The sequence below is a fragment of the Chamaea fasciata genome, unplaced genomic scaffold, assembly GCF_029207755.1.
Source record: "Chamaea fasciata isolate MVZ Bird 193981 ecotype frontalis unplaced genomic scaffold, bChaFas1.0.hap1 SCAF_12, whole genome shotgun sequence".
NCBI classification, from domain to species: domain Eukaryota; kingdom Metazoa; phylum Chordata; class Aves; order Passeriformes; family Sylviidae; genus Chamaea; species Chamaea fasciata.
In genome coordinates this window covers 15750797-15768398 of record NW_027094097.1, presented here as the reverse complement: position 1 = coordinate 15768398, position 17602 = coordinate 15750797, and the positions used below count along the sequence as shown (strand labels likewise).

The 17602-nt window shown below is 50.9% G+C and overlaps 1 protein-coding gene across 2 annotated transcripts in view; it reads left to right on the top strand.

Annotated features, from left to right (window-relative positions):
* Nucleotides 1-17555, top strand: part of FANCA (FA complementation group A) — a 32462-nt gene extending 14907 nt beyond the window's left edge. For both annotated transcript variants that reach the window (XM_066194786.1, XM_066194785.1), the window contains 23 exons: nt 995-1071; nt 2793-2897; nt 3419-3561; nt 4042-4112; nt 5261-5360; nt 6183-6382; nt 6519-6615; nt 6890-7066; nt 8127-8200; nt 8725-8853; nt 9302-9368; nt 9594-9760; nt 10040-10145; nt 11005-11064; nt 11408-11512; nt 12157-12269; nt 12955-13096; nt 14156-14218; nt 15394-15499; nt 15840-15915; nt 16285-16426; nt 16977-17066; nt 17439-17555. In XM_066194786.1, coding sequence (XP_066050883.1) covers nt 995-1071; nt 2793-2897; nt 3419-3561; nt 4042-4112; nt 5261-5360; nt 6183-6382; nt 6519-6615; nt 6890-7066; nt 8127-8200; nt 8725-8853; nt 9302-9368; nt 9594-9760; nt 10040-10145; nt 11005-11064; nt 11408-11512; nt 12157-12269; nt 12955-13096; nt 14156-14218; nt 15394-15499; nt 15840-15915; nt 16285-16426; nt 16977-17066; nt 17439-17546 — 2518 coding nt within the window. In that variant the 3' untranslated portion in view covers nt 17547-17555. The remainder of the gene's footprint in view (nt 1-994; nt 1072-2792; nt 2898-3418; nt 3562-4041; nt 4113-5260; nt 5361-6182; nt 6383-6518; nt 6616-6889; nt 7067-8126; nt 8201-8724; nt 8854-9301; nt 9369-9593; nt 9761-10039; nt 10146-11004; nt 11065-11407; nt 11513-12156; nt 12270-12954; nt 13097-14155; nt 14219-15393; nt 15500-15839; nt 15916-16284; nt 16427-16976; nt 17067-17438) is intronic.
* The last annotated feature ends 47 nt before the right edge of the window (nt 17556-17602 follow it).

Below are 17602 nucleotides of genomic sequence, written 5' to 3'. Positions count from 1 at the left end.
TTGGGACATTTGATATCAGATTATCAGAGGCTTTGACACCTCTTGGCAGGGCTTGGTGGCCCAGCTCTGTGGCTTGCAGGTTGTGCATAGAGGAGCTTATCTGTGTAGTCTTCAGGTCTGTAGTTAGTCCTCTGGCCACTGTGAAATCATTATTTAGGAGTCCCTCTGACTCCAGGCTAGGTACATTTTTATGCAAATCTTGAAGGATACAGCTGAATATAAAATTTCCCCAGGTTTACGAGCTCCCTTTGTGAAAGGCTCTTTGGGAGGGGACAAGGGACGAGTGAAGGATGAGACTTAAATGTCTATTAATGCTCAAGGGGCACCAGGATGATGCCCCAAGAGGACACAGCTCCTCACAGGACTCGAGCTTGCCCTGTGTGCTTGTTGAAAAGTTCTGTTCTGGACTGCAGCAACAGCTTCAGTTTACATCCAGTAGTTCCTCTGTAACCTCTCATGGAGGAAAAATGTTTGCAACACTGCCTGCAAATGAGGTGCTTGGTCCTGCCTTGTCATTCCAGTCTGGCTCTAAAATTAGAGACTGGGTCATTTAGTGAAATTAAAGTTATAAGAGGTGCAGCTGAGTTCTGGGGAGCCTCGTGGGACGTGCTCTTAGCAGAGTGCCTGCCCTGCAGAGGGGAGGTCACACCTTGGTCTCAGCACGTTCATGTTTTACATCTGTGAATGCTGCATCTCACAGCTCACACTCTTATGGGATCTTTGGCATCAACTAGATATGAAATAGGCATTAAAATATAAATTAATAACACATACAGTATTGAGTTTGTGTGTGCTACACGTGTGCAATGCTTGCTGTGAAAGCCTTGGGTAGAAATCTCTGCCCCTCATGTCAGATGATTAAAAAATGCTTCAGATGCTCTTTATGCTTCAGAGTCCCTCTAATTACATTTCATAGGAGGGCTGTTGTTTGTGCTCATTTAATAAAGCTGCAGTTTGTGGTTATGCAGGTTAATAAATCTCTTCTTTTTCACAGAGCTGATAAAATACCTTCAAACTTGTACTCCACATACCTGCAAGCCTGTCATGCTATGAAAGAGAAGGTGTTACAAGGTAAAAAATGCAACATTTACTTATGGATCAATATGAAATGTTAATTTTTCCATTGCTGCCCTCCTGAATCGAAAATTTGCAAAGATTTATGGCTGAACAGGTATTTAATCCATACAAATAAGTGTTGTATCCTTTATGTTGTATCAAGGTGTTAAATTCTTACTCCTGCAATGGCTTTTTCTGCCAGCCCTGCTTGGGGTGGGATTTTTGCAGTCCCTGGGAGCCCTGTGCTGTGCTGAGGCTGCAGATGATGCCTGAGCCTGAGCTGGCTGAATTCCACCTCCAAGACCTTTCCATGAATCAGCGTTTGCAGCCTGAGCTGCTCAGGGCTGGGAGCCTGCTGTGCTGGGAGCCTGCTGTGCTCATCCCTTGTGCAATGACACTTGTGCTGTCTGAACTCCTGGCATCCCCTTTTAAGAGGGGATTAGGGAGGTCTGGGGGGGCAGGAGGGGCTGGGAAAGGGATTGCAGCTCCTGGTTTATAGTGTTTGGGTGGGAGGTGATTTCGGGTCCCATCACTGCAGCTTTACTGGGGCAGGATTATGGATATTTAATGAGGGTGTTTAATGAGCTCTGCTGTCTCTGTCAGCAAGTGGGTGTTTCAAACACACCTTCCAGTGGTTTGCACACAATAAAAAGGTCGGGCTGGGGAGCAGAGATGGTTCCCAGAGCATGGTGGGGGTAAGTTACAGATTCAGGCTCTGACAATGGAGATAAATCTGTGGCCAAGCCCTGCTCGGGGCCTTCGGAGCTTTGTGGAGATGCTGTGGCTGGAGAGGCGTGGCAGAGCCCTCCCCGGGCACCGCAGATGTGCGGCAGGCTGGGCTGGCTGCGGGGTTGGCCTGGCAACCGCGGGATGGGATCCCTGCGGGCCGGGATGGATCCGCAGCATCCCGGCAGCTCCGCGGGGCTCCCTGCGCTGCCACTGACCTCTAGTGGCACTGCCCGGGCCGTGTGTCACCCTCCTGAGCAGCCTCAGCCGTGTCCCCTCCTGTCCCCTGCGCTCTCATCCTGTTCCCTGCTCGCTGCCCCATCCCTGGGCTCGGCATACAGCCGGGATTTGGGCAGGATTGAGCTCTGGGCAGCCCCAAATCCCGTTTGTCACTCCGCACACACAGGTGACTCAGTGGCCTCCCAACACCTTATTTTAGAGCGTGTTTACAACCAGTATCAATTTCAGCCTTTGTTGTTTGCTGTTCTTGCTCCTGGGTGATTTATTCCTGTACAAGAAGCTGTTCCTGTCTAAGGAAAACTCTGGGGGGGGGTTTGGGGCTGTGGCAGTTGCTGGTGGCATCTCTTTCTAGTGGTAAAAGGAATTTCCTTTTATTCCTTCTCTTAAACAAAAAGCCAGAGTAACATGGGGCATCTGGAGAAGCTGAGGATGTACCCGTGCTGTAATGTCTGTCTCTTCATTCTGAGCCTGACTCCAGTCTTGAGGACAGCAAATGTTTCTGGGAGGGGCAGAGCTAAAGGAAGTGGGAAGAAAACTCTGAAAACAGAACTTTTTTTGCCTCTCATCTTTAAAAACTGAATTCCTTTTTGCAACTAGGCATAAACCCATAAATTATTAATTAAATAACACATTCTGAGTGTAAAAACAAAGCTCTGTGTGTGGCAGACTGACAGTTTGGGGTTTTGTTAGAGCTTCAGGAAAAGTAAATTCTGCTTCTACAGAAAGTGCAGGCAGGGATTCTGAATGCATTTCCTCTCCTCCTTGTGTAGGTGATTCCAAAGAAGAGCCCAGCCATTCCAAAGAGCCCTTTGAGCAGCTGAAGGCTGAACTGGCTGAGCTCAGGACTTTGGTTGTGGACCAGGCTCATTGGGAAGGTATGAGGGAGCTGCTTCTATTTGTCCCAAAAGCTGCCTGAATGAAGTGTGGCTGGTGCTGGCCAAAGGCACAGCAGGAGTTACTGCCACTGATACCTGAAGCTGGTAATCCTTCAGAGCTGATAATCCTTCCTGCTATGAATATGTACATTTGAATGTCTGATGTATTCCCATGCTTAATTTGGGGCTTATCTTGGTGATAATCACACCAATCTCTGCTGCCCCACTCCTGGGGCTCACCTGCTGACTCAGGCCCCCTTTGAAAGCATTTTCCTCTCTGGTGTGAAAACTATCCCTGATGTGTGTTGGCAATAATACTGGGAAAAAATAATGCTGCTGATGCAGATCCACTGTGTCCCAGCCAACATTTTTTGCTTATTAAAGCTTTTACTAACATACTTTTGACTCTGATTGATTAGTTGATATATCGCTTGTTCTAGCTGCTGTGGGGGGTTGTAAATGTTGAAAATGTTTCACCCCTGCTGTCCTGGTGGCCCTGTCCTCCTGTCCCCTCCCCGCAGATGTGGCAGCTCAGGCTGCCGTGGTTTCGGACAGGCTCCGCGGTGTCCTGGGCGACAACAGCGAGGAGAATGAAGCTGCCCCTTTGGATTCCCCAGTCCCGGTGGCCGTCCCTGCCCCCAGGCTGGCACCGTGCCACCAGAGGGTGAGTACCATCTGCCTTGGGCTGAGGAACAGCGGGGCTGGGCAGGGAAAAATGCATCTGGATAGAAGGTGTGAAAGGCTGGTTTGTCTGTCCAGAGCAGGAAATACCCTTCTCCTTTTGTCTCCCTCATCCTGCCCTGCACAACTATCCCTGTGTTTTAACCACCTGGAAGCTGCTGGATGAAGGGATCTGGAGATATTTTCTACCAGAGCAGTCCTGTGATGAGCAAAGCTTTCCTCAACAGCCTTGTTTAGGTGTTTGTTGTGTGCTGGGGTCATTCCTGGACTGTTATGGGCTTAATTTTCCACCCTTAGTGACAGTCGATCTGTAGAACTTGTAGTGAATTTGTTTCCTTGTTTTAATGTCAGGAAATGTAATACACACAAAGCAGAAATCTAGGTTTAGGTTTCCAGCCTGACAAGCAGGAGTTAGCAGTGTGGGTTTTATTCCCAGGTTTGTTCGTGGTGCTTTTTATTTCAGGTTGTTGATCTTCTGCTGACATCATTCTGCCAAACCCTACTAGCTGCTTCCTCTTTTAACCCTCCTGACAGGTAAGATGGGAGTCAAAGAGTCGGAGAACCAAAACTGGGTGATAACCGGAATTCCAGCACTTGTGCAGGGCTGGGGAGGGACTTTGTGTGTTCAAACCCCCCTGTGCCAGGCTGGCAGCTGCAGGTGAAGTGTCTGCACTCCAAGAAGGAATGTACATGAGTAAACAAAACATCTTTTATCTCCTCTGTTGTTACAGATCCCTTCAGCAAAGTGGCCTTTGGCTCTGCTTTGTGGTCTGTGTCAGGGATTAAACACCCCGCACAAACAGCGCCCGGGTGTTCCAGCCCAGCAATGGGGGATGGCAGTGAAACCAATCCCTTTTGTCCTGGAATTCCTTCCCCCTGGCAAGGACTGGGGTGGCTTCTGGCCTGGCTGAGGAGGAGAGGCAGCACTGCCCTGCCCCTGGGAGCACCGCTGCTGCTCAGCTCCTCCTCGATGTAGCAGAGCCTGTAAACATTATGGGCAACGTGTCAGTGGAAAATCACTTTGTTGGGCAACAACGACGCCGTGCTGAGGAGCTGGCTGGAATCCCAGCTGCCTTGGTGCTCTCCTTGGCAGCCAGGGCATCCTTCCCTCTCTTGCATTGCTCTGCCCTGGAGCAGATGAATCACTGTTAAAAACCTGATTGAAAGGTCGCTGGGACAGACAGGAGTCCCAGGAAATGGTGTCCAAACACAGCTCCCCAACACAGCTCCCACCTGATCTCCTCTGAGGATGGGTTTTTCCTGTGATCTGGGTGGGAAAATCCCTCCCAGCCCCTGCTTTACAGCATCGCCTTGTCATAGCAATTCCTTCTTGCTTCGTTTTTTGATCCTGTTTATTGCTCTGCCTCCGTTTACCCTGTGCCTCAGGCAGCTCCCCTTCTCCTTATTGTCACCTCAGAGGCCACTTTGGCCGTCTGAGATGACAACAAGTATTTGAGATGCCATCCATTGTGTGAGGCGGGGCACTGGTGGGGCTGTGTCTGTGGGGGTTCTCTGCTCAGGTACCCCAAAAGTGCCCCTTCCTTTGAGCCTGTGAGTGGAATGATGTTTGTGCTGTGTTCACAGACAAGCACGGGTCAGCTCCAGGGTGTTTAAACATCTTTAATTAACCTATTCCTGTGCTGGGGATAAATTTAATGAGCCTGTGGTTTCACCTTCTGCAGGCAGGGCCCGTGCCTCTCCTTGGTGGTGAAGATGATGTGTGGACACAGGAATCTCCTGCCTGCACTCCTGGGCAGGCTCTGCCAGCTTATTTATCATCAGGTCAGTTTTCCCAGCTGGAATCCTGTGGTGCTAAAGGCCATCCTCCTACTCCATTTCCTGAGCTGGGGGGCATGGGCCTGTCTGGGCTGCACTGTGGAGGGACTTCACTGCCCTCCAGGCTTCCCCAAAATACCCTGGTTTGGTCAAAGGCTATGAAGTTGCCCTCAGGAACGTGAGGAGAATTTTTCCCTACAGAAATACTACTTGTGGAAGGTTAATGCATTCTGAGACATTTTAACAGAAGCTAAAATAGGCGAGTTTAGGAAAGAGACAAAAGAAAAACGGTAGAATGCTTCATTCCTAAGCTTCCACGTTGAATAATTCAGTTGTAAAAATTTAAAAATAAAATTGGGATACTCCTATCTGGGCTGCTGCAGTGCATGGTTCTGTTATTAAAGAATTCCTTGGTTTATTTCCTCTACCCTGTGATATTGCAAGGGTGCAAATAAGAGGTTGATAGACTAAATTAGCTGTCAGAGAAGCTAAGAAGCCTTGAGAATCCCAAAATCTGAATTTACAGTGAGTTATTTCAAGTTGCTGCATTACAGAAGCCTCCAGTTCTGCTGTGGGCTGTCTCTCATCTGCTCAATTGTTGCTGCACTGCTGGTGAACAGAAACAGTCTTCTGCTCCTTTGCTCAGTCTGAGGATTTTTTCCCCTCAGAAAGGTGCTTTGGCACAAAATGTTGCAATAATACAAGTGAAGTATTACAGTATTAAATATTAAAATGTTACAATGATACATAACGTGAGGATCGTACAAATGAAATGTTACAAAGTTACCCAAAATATCTTTCCTGCTCTTCACTCATTTTACCTTCCAGGGTCCTTCCCTCGGTGCTGCTCATATTTTAGGACTGGCAGCTTTTGTGATCCATTTAAGTGAATGCAGAGCTTTAATTCCTGGAGTGGAAGCCAGTTTTGGGGTTTCTCAGCCTGTTCCTGGAAAGGCCCTTTCTGTTTCAGAGTACTGGATCTCCTTGCTCGTGTGCAGGACAGAAGAGTCCTTTGCCTTCTGCTTGAGGTGAGACGGGGCATCCCCCCCCTCCCTGCTTCCCCAGGTTTTTGGGATGCTGGGAAGGCTCCTGTGGAGGATTTCCAGAGCTCATGGAGGTGGCTGAACCAACCAGACAATGGAGTTCCTTCCTTTTCTCTCTCAGGTTTTGCACTGCAGCAGCAGCTTATCTCATGTGCAAGTTTTCATCCTGCTCTCGTGAAGATTTTTGTGCCTTGATTCCTCCTGGCCTGATTAAAAAGGTAAAAGGGAAAATGTTTTGTTGTTATCTATGGAAAGGTTCCATCTCAGCCCAATTTCCTGCTGCAGGTCCTTGTGCAAATATCACTTAACACCAAGAAAACAGTGTAGAAATACATCTCTGTATCACTTAACATGAAGAAAACAGTGTAGAAATAGATCTCTGTGCCCTCCCCTCTTGGTGCCTGTGCCTGTTGGGCAGTTCCACACAGGCAGAGGTGGCTCTGGGCCTGGTTCTGTGACATTCTCATGCAGGATGTGGTGTTTTTATTCCAGCTGCAGTTCCTCGTGCCACGGCTGAGCTTGGAAGCTCGGGGAGTCCTGTGTGAGGAGGCCAAAACTGCCCTGAGCTGGAGTTCCCTGTCCTGCCCCTCTCTGAACTACAGGAGAGCCAGCCTGTGCTTATGGAGGCAAGCAGGCTTCCAGGAGCTCTTGAAGGAAGAAGCATTCCAGGTGTAAATCTTTTCCATCATCCAAATTCACCCTCTAATTCTCACTTTTTTAGATCTGCCCTCTGCGATTTCCTTATCGGTGATCAAAAGCTTCTTGTAGGAACTTAATGCCTGAAAGTAAGAACTAAATACCTGCAAAGTTGTCTGACAGCTGACTCCTGTGGGCTGGGATGTGTGCTCAGTGTAATTTGATGGGGATGATAAGGTAGAAAGAGAAAACCAGAGCTAAAACTTTTGTGTCCTACTTCTTGGGAAAGCAGGGAGCTTGGCAAGCTATAGGAGCTCAGGAACTGCAGAGCAAAGGCCTGTCCATCACCCTGGCTCCCTGCTCTGCTCTCTGTGAAGTGATGGGGAGGCAAATAACTGGAAATCCTTGCTTTTCTGGTGCTTTGTGTAAATGCCAGTGTTCCCCTGAGCCACCTGTGCACCTTGGGTTGCCTGGCTCGGTAGCTCAAACCATCTCAGCTATTCCCTTTGTACCACCCTTGCAAAGTCTCTGATTTGACAAACTCTTTTTTTTTTTTTTTTTTGTTTTTTTTAAACCTACTTCCTCTCAAACCAGTTTGTCTTTGTGCAGAGGAGTTTGTGGTGTTCCTAGAATGACTCCTTGTGCTTGGCGGGCTCAGTGTCCAGGGCTGGAACACTCCTGTGTTACAAACCTCTCTTTGATGCTCACACAGCCTGTCTGACTGTGGTGCTTGGCTCATTTTACCTTTATTTCTAATAGTGCACGTTCATCCTGCTATGTGGACTTGGAGGTGATGAGTGTGTTTGGAAATGTCAAAGGGGATGGGTGTGTGTGAGACAGGCCTTATGGGATTTCCACGAATTTTTGAAAGCCAGAAGGGTTTTACCTTGAATTTTTTTTTTTTTTTTTAATAAGAGAAACAGCACAGGAACTTGCTTGGGTTGATGTCTCTTGTTTCATGTCTCTTAATCCATGTGGGATTTTGTCTGGAGATGAAGTGAAAGTGGGTTTTATGCTGGGCAGCAGGCGGCTGTTCTGCACAAGTTATTTCCCTTGCTATGCTTCCCTGCTCCTAAATCCTGGCTTTTCCCAGCTATCTTTCAGAGAGTGGCTGCTGATGGAGCTGGAAGTGTGCCCTGAAAAGGACATTCTCTCTGCTTCAGAGAGGTAAGGGCCAAGGGGCTCTGTTGGAAAGGGGATAGTCCAAGAGTCTCCCATCAAAATTAGGGAAAAGCATGGAAAATCAGGAAGTAAATAAACAGTTGCTGCAGGATACAAATGCCTGTTGCCTGCTGTGGTTTGTCCTGAGTTCAAGCACTGCTGGAATGAGGTGTGGGAAGACCAGGTTGGACAGGGCTTGGAGCAACCTGGTCTGGTGGAAGGTGTCCCTGCTCATGGCAGGGGGTGGGACTGGCTGGCCTTTAAGGTCATTTCCAACCCAAACCATTCCATGGCTCTGTGAGGCTCACCCTGCAAGTGCAGCCCTTCCAAATCCCTTGTCACAAACCCTCCCTGTTTCTGGAAGCCAGAGCTGGGTGGGGTCTGCTGGAGGACTCCTTATGTCTGTTTTTACATGGTGCTTTTATCTGAGCACACATCACTCATCAGTCTTGATGTGTCAGCTTCCCTCTACATCAAGGGAAGGGCACCATTCCAACAGATTTCCCATCCTCTCCTTTTCCACACTGCAGACAGGATTTCCATCACTGGGCCATCTATCAGAAGTACCTTCCTGCACCTTCTGCTGCTGGTGGCTGTGATGGAGACCTGGAGAAGGCCTGTGGGGTCATCATCAATGCCCTCCTGGACTCCTCACAGAGGTATTCTGTGCCACGGCTTCCCTTTCTGGTGCTGGCCCTGAGGCTGTGCACTGGGAGCTCGTCCCTTCCGTGGGGCTGGGGAAGCCATTCCCTCCTGGTGTGGCTGGAAGGGGCAGCTGGGAGGTGGCCCTGTGTGACTCACCAGTCTGTGCATAAGCATCCTGCTTTAGGTGGCAGAGGTCTGGGGCTGCAGCCACAGAGAGGCCCTCGTCTGGCTGGCCTTTTTAAGTTGACTTTGAACTCAGGTTTATGTGGCCAGACAAGCACCAATGCCCCGGGGAAGTGGCTGGAGCTGAAAAATGAGGATGGTGGTTAGAGGAGAGCTGCTGCCTCAGCTGCGGCTTATTTAAAGCACAGTGTTTGAGCTCTGTGTTCATCTGAAGCATCTGGCTCTATTTGAACTGTGCTTTCCCCTGGGTGAGTTACCTCATGTGTCCCCTAATTTCAGGCTGGACCAGGGTGGCTGTGGCCAGTTGAAGATGTCGGTTAGCCCCGAGATTCTCTGCAGGCTGCAGGTGATTTCAGTTCTTGAACAGTCCTTGTTCAGTCCTTGAACTTGACCCGAGTATTCCCTCACTCCTCGCTGCTGGCGAGACTCCATTCAGCTCTCAGGTGTGAGCTGAGGTGTGGGGATTGAGAGAGGTTTTTCTTGTTGACCTCTGGCTGCTTCAGAGAAACAGAGAGGGTTTGAGAGCAGGCTGGCGTGTGGCCTTCACTGGTTTCCCCACCACTCTGTTCAGGAGCTGGTGCTGGAGCTGAGGTGCAGGCCAAAGCTGCTTCCTGGCTGCTCAGCTGCCCAGAGACACTTCCTGCTTGAGATTCTCCAGGGAAGACTGACAGGCAGCCAGCATGGATCTGCTCTGGGGGAGCAGCTGTGGAGGCAGCAGGAGCTGCTGCTGCACAGAAGGTAAGTGCAGGCCTGAGTAACTGGGAATGCCTCCAGCAGCACTGGACGGCTGGTCTGTGCAGTGTCCTCCTCTCTGATTCCATAGCAAGTGACAGTGACACCTCACATCATGGGGACAGCTGTGCAAGGGATGCTTATTCCCTGGCACCCCCTGAAATTAGCTGTGTTTCCATGTGCCATCTTCCAGTCACCCCTGCTGGGCTGGATGTCACACATCTTCATGGGGAGGCTCATTCTCTCCCTAACAGTAATCTCAATTTTCATTCTTCCCTGCCTAAGGATTCTGGTCGGGCTCCCTGCATCCACCCTGGTCACCACTTGTTGGAAAGGGAACAAAACAGTGTTGGACTGTGACAGCTTCTTTTGTTTTGTGAACTCGGAGCTGGTAGGTGTTGTGAGCCAAAGGGTGATTGCTCATTGGTAAATGCTCTAGATAAAGACCTTAAATTTGAATTTAGGGAAGGAGGTCGCATCCAAACTACCCAGAAAATGTGTGGCTGCCCCATCCCTGGACGTGTTCAAGGCCAGGTTTGGAGCAACCTGGTCTATGGAAGGTGTTCCTGCCCACGGCCTCTTCCAACCCAAATCATTCAATGATTCTGTGACTTCTGGGTTCATTAATTTGGAATTGTGGTGGCATTTTACACTATTAAGAGCAAATCCTTGGGAGTCACTTTGTTTGGTGGGGTGGGTTACAGACAAACCTCCAGCATTTCCGTGGGGCCCTGGAAGGGGCTGAGCATGAGCCCTTCTCCAATCCCTCTGTCCTGCCAGGGCCTTGAAACGTTTTGCTGCAGAGGGAGATCCTCCTCATCCCCCTGAGAAACATCCAGGGACATCCCTGCAGCTTTCTGGGAGGTCATTTGCCTTGCAGGTCCTTCAGGACACTGCTCTGTGCTCCGAGGAGAGCTGATTTCTATTTATTCCTCCTGACTGGCCTTTCCAGGCCCTTCTGTGCTGTCATATCGGGCACAGCCAGAAACCTCTGTTCACCCCAAGGCTGTTAATCCATCTGCTGCTGCCACCCTGGGCTCGTGGGTGCAGGGGCTGTGCAGCTCCGCTCCGTGGGAGTGCTCTGCACAGAAACCACCACGTTGCTGCCATCTGAGCTGATGCTCAGCATTCACAGGGTGGCTCTGTGCTGTCTGAGCCCTGGTGTGCCAGACACCCAAAGTGTTCTCAGGAAATCGTATTCCAAAGGACAGGAAGGGTGACTTTGTTTCCCTCTCCATGTTTTCCTGCAGAAGAACGTCTGTTCCAGAGGGTATGCGCTCTCCTACGACATCACAGCTCACTTCTTCAGGGTAATGCTGCTTTATCCCTCTGCCTCACTGTCCCTGCTCAGAGCTTTCCTCCTGACACACGAGGTGTCCCCTTTGTGCCCTCCTTTTGAGAACTCCTGATGTAATTCCGAGAAGAGCAGGAATCAGGAAAAGGAGGGGGAGCAGCAGGAGGAACTAGTGGTGGAGGTGAATTTTAATACAATGCAGCAAAGCTGGTGGGGGAAGGAGCTGTTGGTACATGTTTCTTTTGCTGAGCTGTGCTGACCCCTACAGTTCTCTCCGATTAGTTTACACACGCTCAGCGAGGGACTTGGAGCAGCCGAGAGGGATGTGTGGAGCCATCCTGTCAATTTTGCTCTTCCAGGGCCTGCTGAACGCCAGCCTGGAGTGTGAGGATGCAGCAGAAGAGGTCAACGAGGCTCTGGCCACGTGTCAAACCAAGTGTCCCGTGGTGCTCCTCTCTGCGGTGGTGACTGATCTCATTTTGGTTCTCTGGTTCTGGGAGAAATCCAGCACCAGCTCAGAGAGCTTGTGTTAGACACTGTCCAAGTGTGTAACACTCAACAGAAACTCTTAAACCTTTGGGAGATTTGCAGGGTGTTTTTGAGCCCCTGGTATCACTGATCTCAGCTCTTGGGCTCCTTGGGGTGTTGCCACAGGGGCTGTGTCAGAGTGGGGAGCTGGGGGGCTTGTCCTGGTCTCTGATGCACTGTGTGGGCTGGTTGTTACATCACAAGCAACCCAAATGCCCCAAAATCCCAGGTTTTATTGTCTCTCCTGTGTGTAACTCCTTGTGTGCAGTGTTACACAGGGATACACGTTTTGGTGCATGTGTTGAGCGTGGCCATCACCCCTGTGGAACAGTTCTTTCATTCTGACTGGTCCTGCCAGAGGAGTCCCAGGGCATCATGATGTGAACAGGGTCACAATTGACCCTCTGCATTTCCAGGACATGAAATTTCTCCTGTTTCTGATGTGTGCATGTACAACTTGGGCTTTTTTCACTAAGGAGAGGGGGAAAATCCCTTTCTCTGAGTACCTGGCTGCATCTGACTGCAACCAACCATTGAGCACCCCACTACTAATGCTGCTGGTTTCCATCTTTGTCCCCAGCTTTGGTGGCCAAGGCTGGAGCCAGTTCTTTGCTCTCAGTGGAAGAGACTCTTCAGGGTTCCACTTGCAGAAGAACTGGACAGACTGAGGGGCTGGCATGGCTCGAGTACCAGGTGTGTGTGAGGGATGGAGCAGGGAGGATGGAATGCTCACCTGGGCTGAGGCTTGCAGGACAGCTCTAGACAGACTCCTCTGTAGGGCTTAAACTCAAAATGAGTCGTGATAATGATTATTCTGGCCCTGTGTGTAATGTGGGTCAGAGTGCTTCCCCATAAGGAAAAGGGAATTTCTGCAGAGGAGGCTGGAAGGCAGAGTCCTGGTTAGGCAAAGCCTTAGCACGGTTTTGAGTCATTCCTGGGAGCTGCCACACCCTTTGCTCCCTGGATTTGGGGAATCTGGGTTCCTGAAGCTGCTCACTGGCTGCTTGCTTCCTTCTTTACCTCTCCTTACACTGTCAGTGCCCTGCAGCTTTTCTCCAGAAGCTGGGAATTTATGTAAGAACCTCCTTGCAAGTTATGGCAGGTGATAATCACATGCTTCCGTAGTATAGAGTTACTGCCTGTCCAACTGCTGATAAAAGAGATTTGAGAATGCTTCTGTCTGCTTCTAGACTTTGGCTTTTTTGCAACTGTCTCCATGTAGCATCCAACTACAGGGAGAACAAAATGAAGAGAATGATTTATTTTTTTGTCCCAGTCACAGACTCGCACCTTTGTCCAAGTCCCCATTTCCTCATCTGCAGCAGCACTTCCCCCTTTTTTACCTGCAAACCCATGACATGTTTGTTCTGTTTCTCAGGTTCCTTTATTCAGGGGCAGTTTTCCCTGTCTCTGACCCCCCTTGGCTCTCAGCTGCCTTCCTCCACGGTGCCATCCTGCAGCAATCACCAAGAGGACAAGGGAGAGAGGCACTGCAGAGGCTGGGGACTGACGCAGAGCAGGCAAGGCTGGGTGCATTTGATGTTTCTACTCTTCCCTACACCTGAAAACCAGAAATAGGAGGTCTTGAACTGAGAGAAGCTGTCCTGAGATAGTGCTGCATCCCTGGTAATCCCTGTTGGGAAATCTTGCTGGTGGATAGTTGATGAAAGGTGGCTGTAAATTGCCAGTTGCTATATTCTTATCCTGAAGGCAAAGTTTTTCCAAGCTTAAACTTTAACCTCAGACTCTGGCTCCTGTGAAGTGTGGGAGGGCTGTTCAACAGCTGCTTTATAAACTGAAGCTGGAGAGAGCCCTGCAGAGACAGAGAGCTCGATCTGTGGCGTGCCAGGATTCCCTGCCCCTCCAACAACAGCAGTCCTTGTGGATTTTAGCTTGGGCAACTTGGCTGGAAAGTTAAGGAGACGCAGGAAGTTTGTGAGACAGCAGGGCAGGCATTTTAAGGGCTCTGGGAAGTTGTGCTGAGATTCCCAGAGACAGATTTCCTGAGGGTTTTCCCAAGCCTGGTCCAGGAAATGGCTCTGCCTGTCACCTCAGTGCAAGGGGAATTCTCCGGAGGGCTCTCTAAGGAGGAAGCTGGGCTGCTGCCCAGCAGTTTTGGCTGTAGATTTTCCAGGGAAGAGCCAGGGTCAGGGCTCAGCATGGGGAGTGTCCCTGTGCCAGAGGCTCACAGGTGACAGTGCTGAAGAGGAACCTGGGCTTCGTGTTTACTCTGGAGGTTTTATTGCTCCAGGCAGCAGCTCCTCTTCCTGTGGGATTGACTCCTCCACTGTTTGTACCTGTCTGGAGCCAGAAGCTGCCAGTCTGGTGTCACTGAGTACACTTGGCACACAGGGAATAGCTGCAGCTTTCACCTCAAAATTCCTATGGGGTACCAGGGGGAGTGAGAACCGTGGGAGGGCTGAGGGTAACTGGGGTCTCAGGAGGTGAAACACTCTGTGGTTCATCCAGGTCCAGTCTGGGAATGTACCTGGTGAAATGTTAATATTCCCTGACTGGAAAGGCCAAGTTCCAAGTCACCACTACAGGCACAACTAACAGGCAGCCTCTTTTCCTTGCAGCTCCTTGTTGCTCTGCTGTTCTTCTCTCTCCTGGATCTCATCTCAGCCAGAATAGCACCAAAGGTGAGTTCAGCCCTGAGGGAATTCTCATGACACTGGATGTGTCTCATCAGCTTGGTTTGCTGCCCAAAAATGCTTTGTAGCAGCACTGGGAAGGCTGGGAGCTTGTTCTGCCAGGAGGAAGGGATCAGCAACACCCCAGACAAGCCTGCTGAAAGCCCTTCTGTTCCCATCAGATTAAACCTGTGTTTTCCTCTCACTGACATTCTCTCTCCTTTCACTACTTTTATTTCTCCTCCTGGATGATTTACTATTTTCAGTTTCCTGTTCAGACTTTACACCTCCCAAATAGTGCAGGAACCTCATATCTCACTCAGCTCTGTGTAGCATCTCACATCTGTCAGATGATGTTTTTCCTCAGGCTGGAATGTGGTACTTCATGGGAGAAAGGCTGCCCAGGAAGGAGGAACATTAGTTTCCAAATGGTTTAATGCTGTTTAGTGAAGGAGCAAAGATGACAGACTGCTTCCAGCAGCTGCCTGCCCTGAGCATCCTGCTGCCTGTGAAGGCTTGTTTCTGTCCCTTTGCTGTCACCTCAGCTTTGAAGTGCAGCCATTTGGGGAGTCACCTCACAGATGGGATCAGGGAGCACATTCAGGGCAAAAATAACCATTTGGTCTCAGCCTGCCCGTGGGAGAGTCTGGGGGAAGAGCCAGGGAGGAGAGAAGCATCTTGAGCAGACAGAGCTGGGAGGTTAATTCATGTGAAATGAGTAATGAAAAAAGAAACCCCACAATAATCCCAAGACATGCTGCTGTCACTAGAAAGGTTAGAGGGGATGGAAGCTGCTCCAGTGGGGTGGGTGCAGGATGTGCAGTGGTCTCTTGGGTAATCCAGGTTGGATGGGGCTTGGAGCAACCTGGTCTAGTGGGAGGTGTCCCTGCCCATGACAGAGGTGTGGAATTGGATGATCTTTAAGGTCCCTTCCAACCCAAACCATTCCATGATGCAGCTTTCCCCTCTCTCAGCGGAGCCCTGTGATGAGGAAGACACTGCCTTGCTCAGGTGCCTGATTCCCCTGGGGGGATTCCAGGCTGCCAGATGAGGGGAGAAACTTGGGGTAAATTCCTAAGGTCCTTTAGCAGAGCACTTCATGTACTGTCTCTTGTGGGGGTTTCTTTCTGCTTTGATGCAACCACAGCCCAAGAGAAACAAGACCTCTCCTTTCTGACACCCAGGAAGGAGTGGATTTTCAGACATCTCTGGAATGGTCCCTGGAGATCCTGCAGTGCCTGGAAGAGAGGGGCACATCCTGGCCACTTCTCTTCCATTCAGCAGAGAGAGGTGAGTCCTGTCCCCAAGGGGAGGAAGAACGGGTGACCCATCCCTTGGGTTGGAGCGTCCCTGTGAGAAGGGGCTGCTGGGCCTTTGGAAGCAGCACAAAAAACACTTGTGTGAAAGCTGAGAACATCCTGCTTCTATCCCAGAGTATGGCAGACCCAACTGATGATCAGGAATGACTGAATTCGTCATATTCCTGTGGGTAGAGAAAGCCTGAGGGGGACAACTTGCTTCTCTTGCTGGTCACCACCCCCAAGCACCCATATTTATCGTGGCCTGGAAGGAAACTGTGCAGCCCCTGTGCTGCTTCAGAAGTGTGAAAGGTGATGTCCTGTCCTTGCAGACCCCGGGAAGTGCGGTGTCCTGCGCAGCGCGGCCTCGCACCGGCACACCCGGCTCCTGCCCCTGGCCTTCTACAGGTAACGTCCTGCAGGACTGGGAACCAGGAATCAGGGGGATGCGGGTGATGGGGCATCCACAGCAGCTGGCATGGAGGTAACAGCACTGCTGGCCTGTAGGTGAGCACAGGTATCTCTTACCAGGACAGAACACCTCGTCAGGGCACGATGCTGTTTGAGGAGAACCTTTAGCTAAAGAGCTTTGCTAGAAGTGTCCCTTCAGCCTTGTGCTCCAAGCACAAGGTTTTGGAGCCGACTTCGCTTCCTGGGTTGGCCCTACTCGCAATGGGACTGCAATCAGACAGGGCAGAGCAGCAGCTGTGTTTGCCTTGTTGACTGTGTGTGTCCCATCACCCAGAGCTAACAGAGCCCCTCTGTGACCCCCTCCAGCCTCACCCCCAGCTTCCAGCAGGAGCTGCTCTGGCGGGAGCCGACCTTCCTCAGCGTGGCACTCCAGATGTACATCCAGCTGCTCCAGCTCTTTGTGGAAGGGGAAGTCCTGCCACAGTCTGATCAACACCCCACAGAGCACGTAAGCAAAGCCTGGACTCTTTTTTTTCCTCCTATCATATACTCCAGAATGGTTTGGGTTGGAAATGACCTTAAACCTCATCCTGTTTCACACCCTGCAATGGTCAAGGACATCTCCCATTACCCCCAGTTGTTCCAAGGCCTGTCCAACCTTCCCTTGGACACTTTCAGTGATGGGGCAGCCACAGCTTCTCTGGGCACCCTGTGCCAGCACCTCTCCCACCCTCACAGAGAAAAATTTCATCCTAATATCCAGTCTAAATCTACCCCTCTCCACCTTAAAACCTCTTGTAACCAATCCTATTCTTTAGCTCTTCCCCTGCAGCAGCACTTGCAGCATCCCTCTTGCTCCCACCTTCGTGTGCAGAACAGAGGAGGCTTGTTCAGGTTCCTCATCCCCTGGGGCTGAGAGGAACTGCCAGGGCTGCTCCCAAACCCTGAACAGCCCCCTGCCCTCTGAGCTGTGACAGCCTTGGCTGTGGGGTGGTGGTTCCTTCTCTTCTGAGGGTGATGTTTTTCCTCCATGGCTGTGTCTCTCCTGTGTTGTGCAGGATCCCTTGGAGCTGATCTCTGCAGCCCGGCGGTTCCTGCTGGGAGCCATCCCACACTGCCCTGCCCAGAGCTTTGGGAACATCCAGCCGGTACGTGCAGATGTTCTCCCTTTTCCCCCGGTGTGTGAGCTGGCAGTGCTGCCGCGGCTCCTCGGGCACTGATCCCAGACCTGTGCCAAGCTCGGTGCTTCCCTGACGCACCTGGGAGCAGGGGGACACCTGCTGCTCAGCCGGGGCCATGGCCACATCCTCCAGCGCTCCCAGCACATCAGACCCTGCCCTCGTGTGGCTGTTCCCGCTCGGTCTGAGGGAATTGTCAGGCACAGCCACGGGCACGAGTGGAGGTTTCCCCCCTCCTCTGCCTGTGCTTGGCTGAGAAGGGAGCAAAATGCCCCAGTGTTGCTGGAACTGGCTTTGAGGAAGCATGAGCAGAGATAAATTGGCTCCCCGCCCTCTCCCCAGCTCCTGAGCACCTGTGAAGAACTCGACCCAGAGCTGGGAGCCACCCTTCTGCACTTCTCACGGCCTGCTGTGGACATGGAGCTGGAGGAAGAGCTGGAATTGTTCTGAGGAATGGACTCAGTCCAACACCTCAACTACACCTAACATAAGGAGCCACCTTTCTC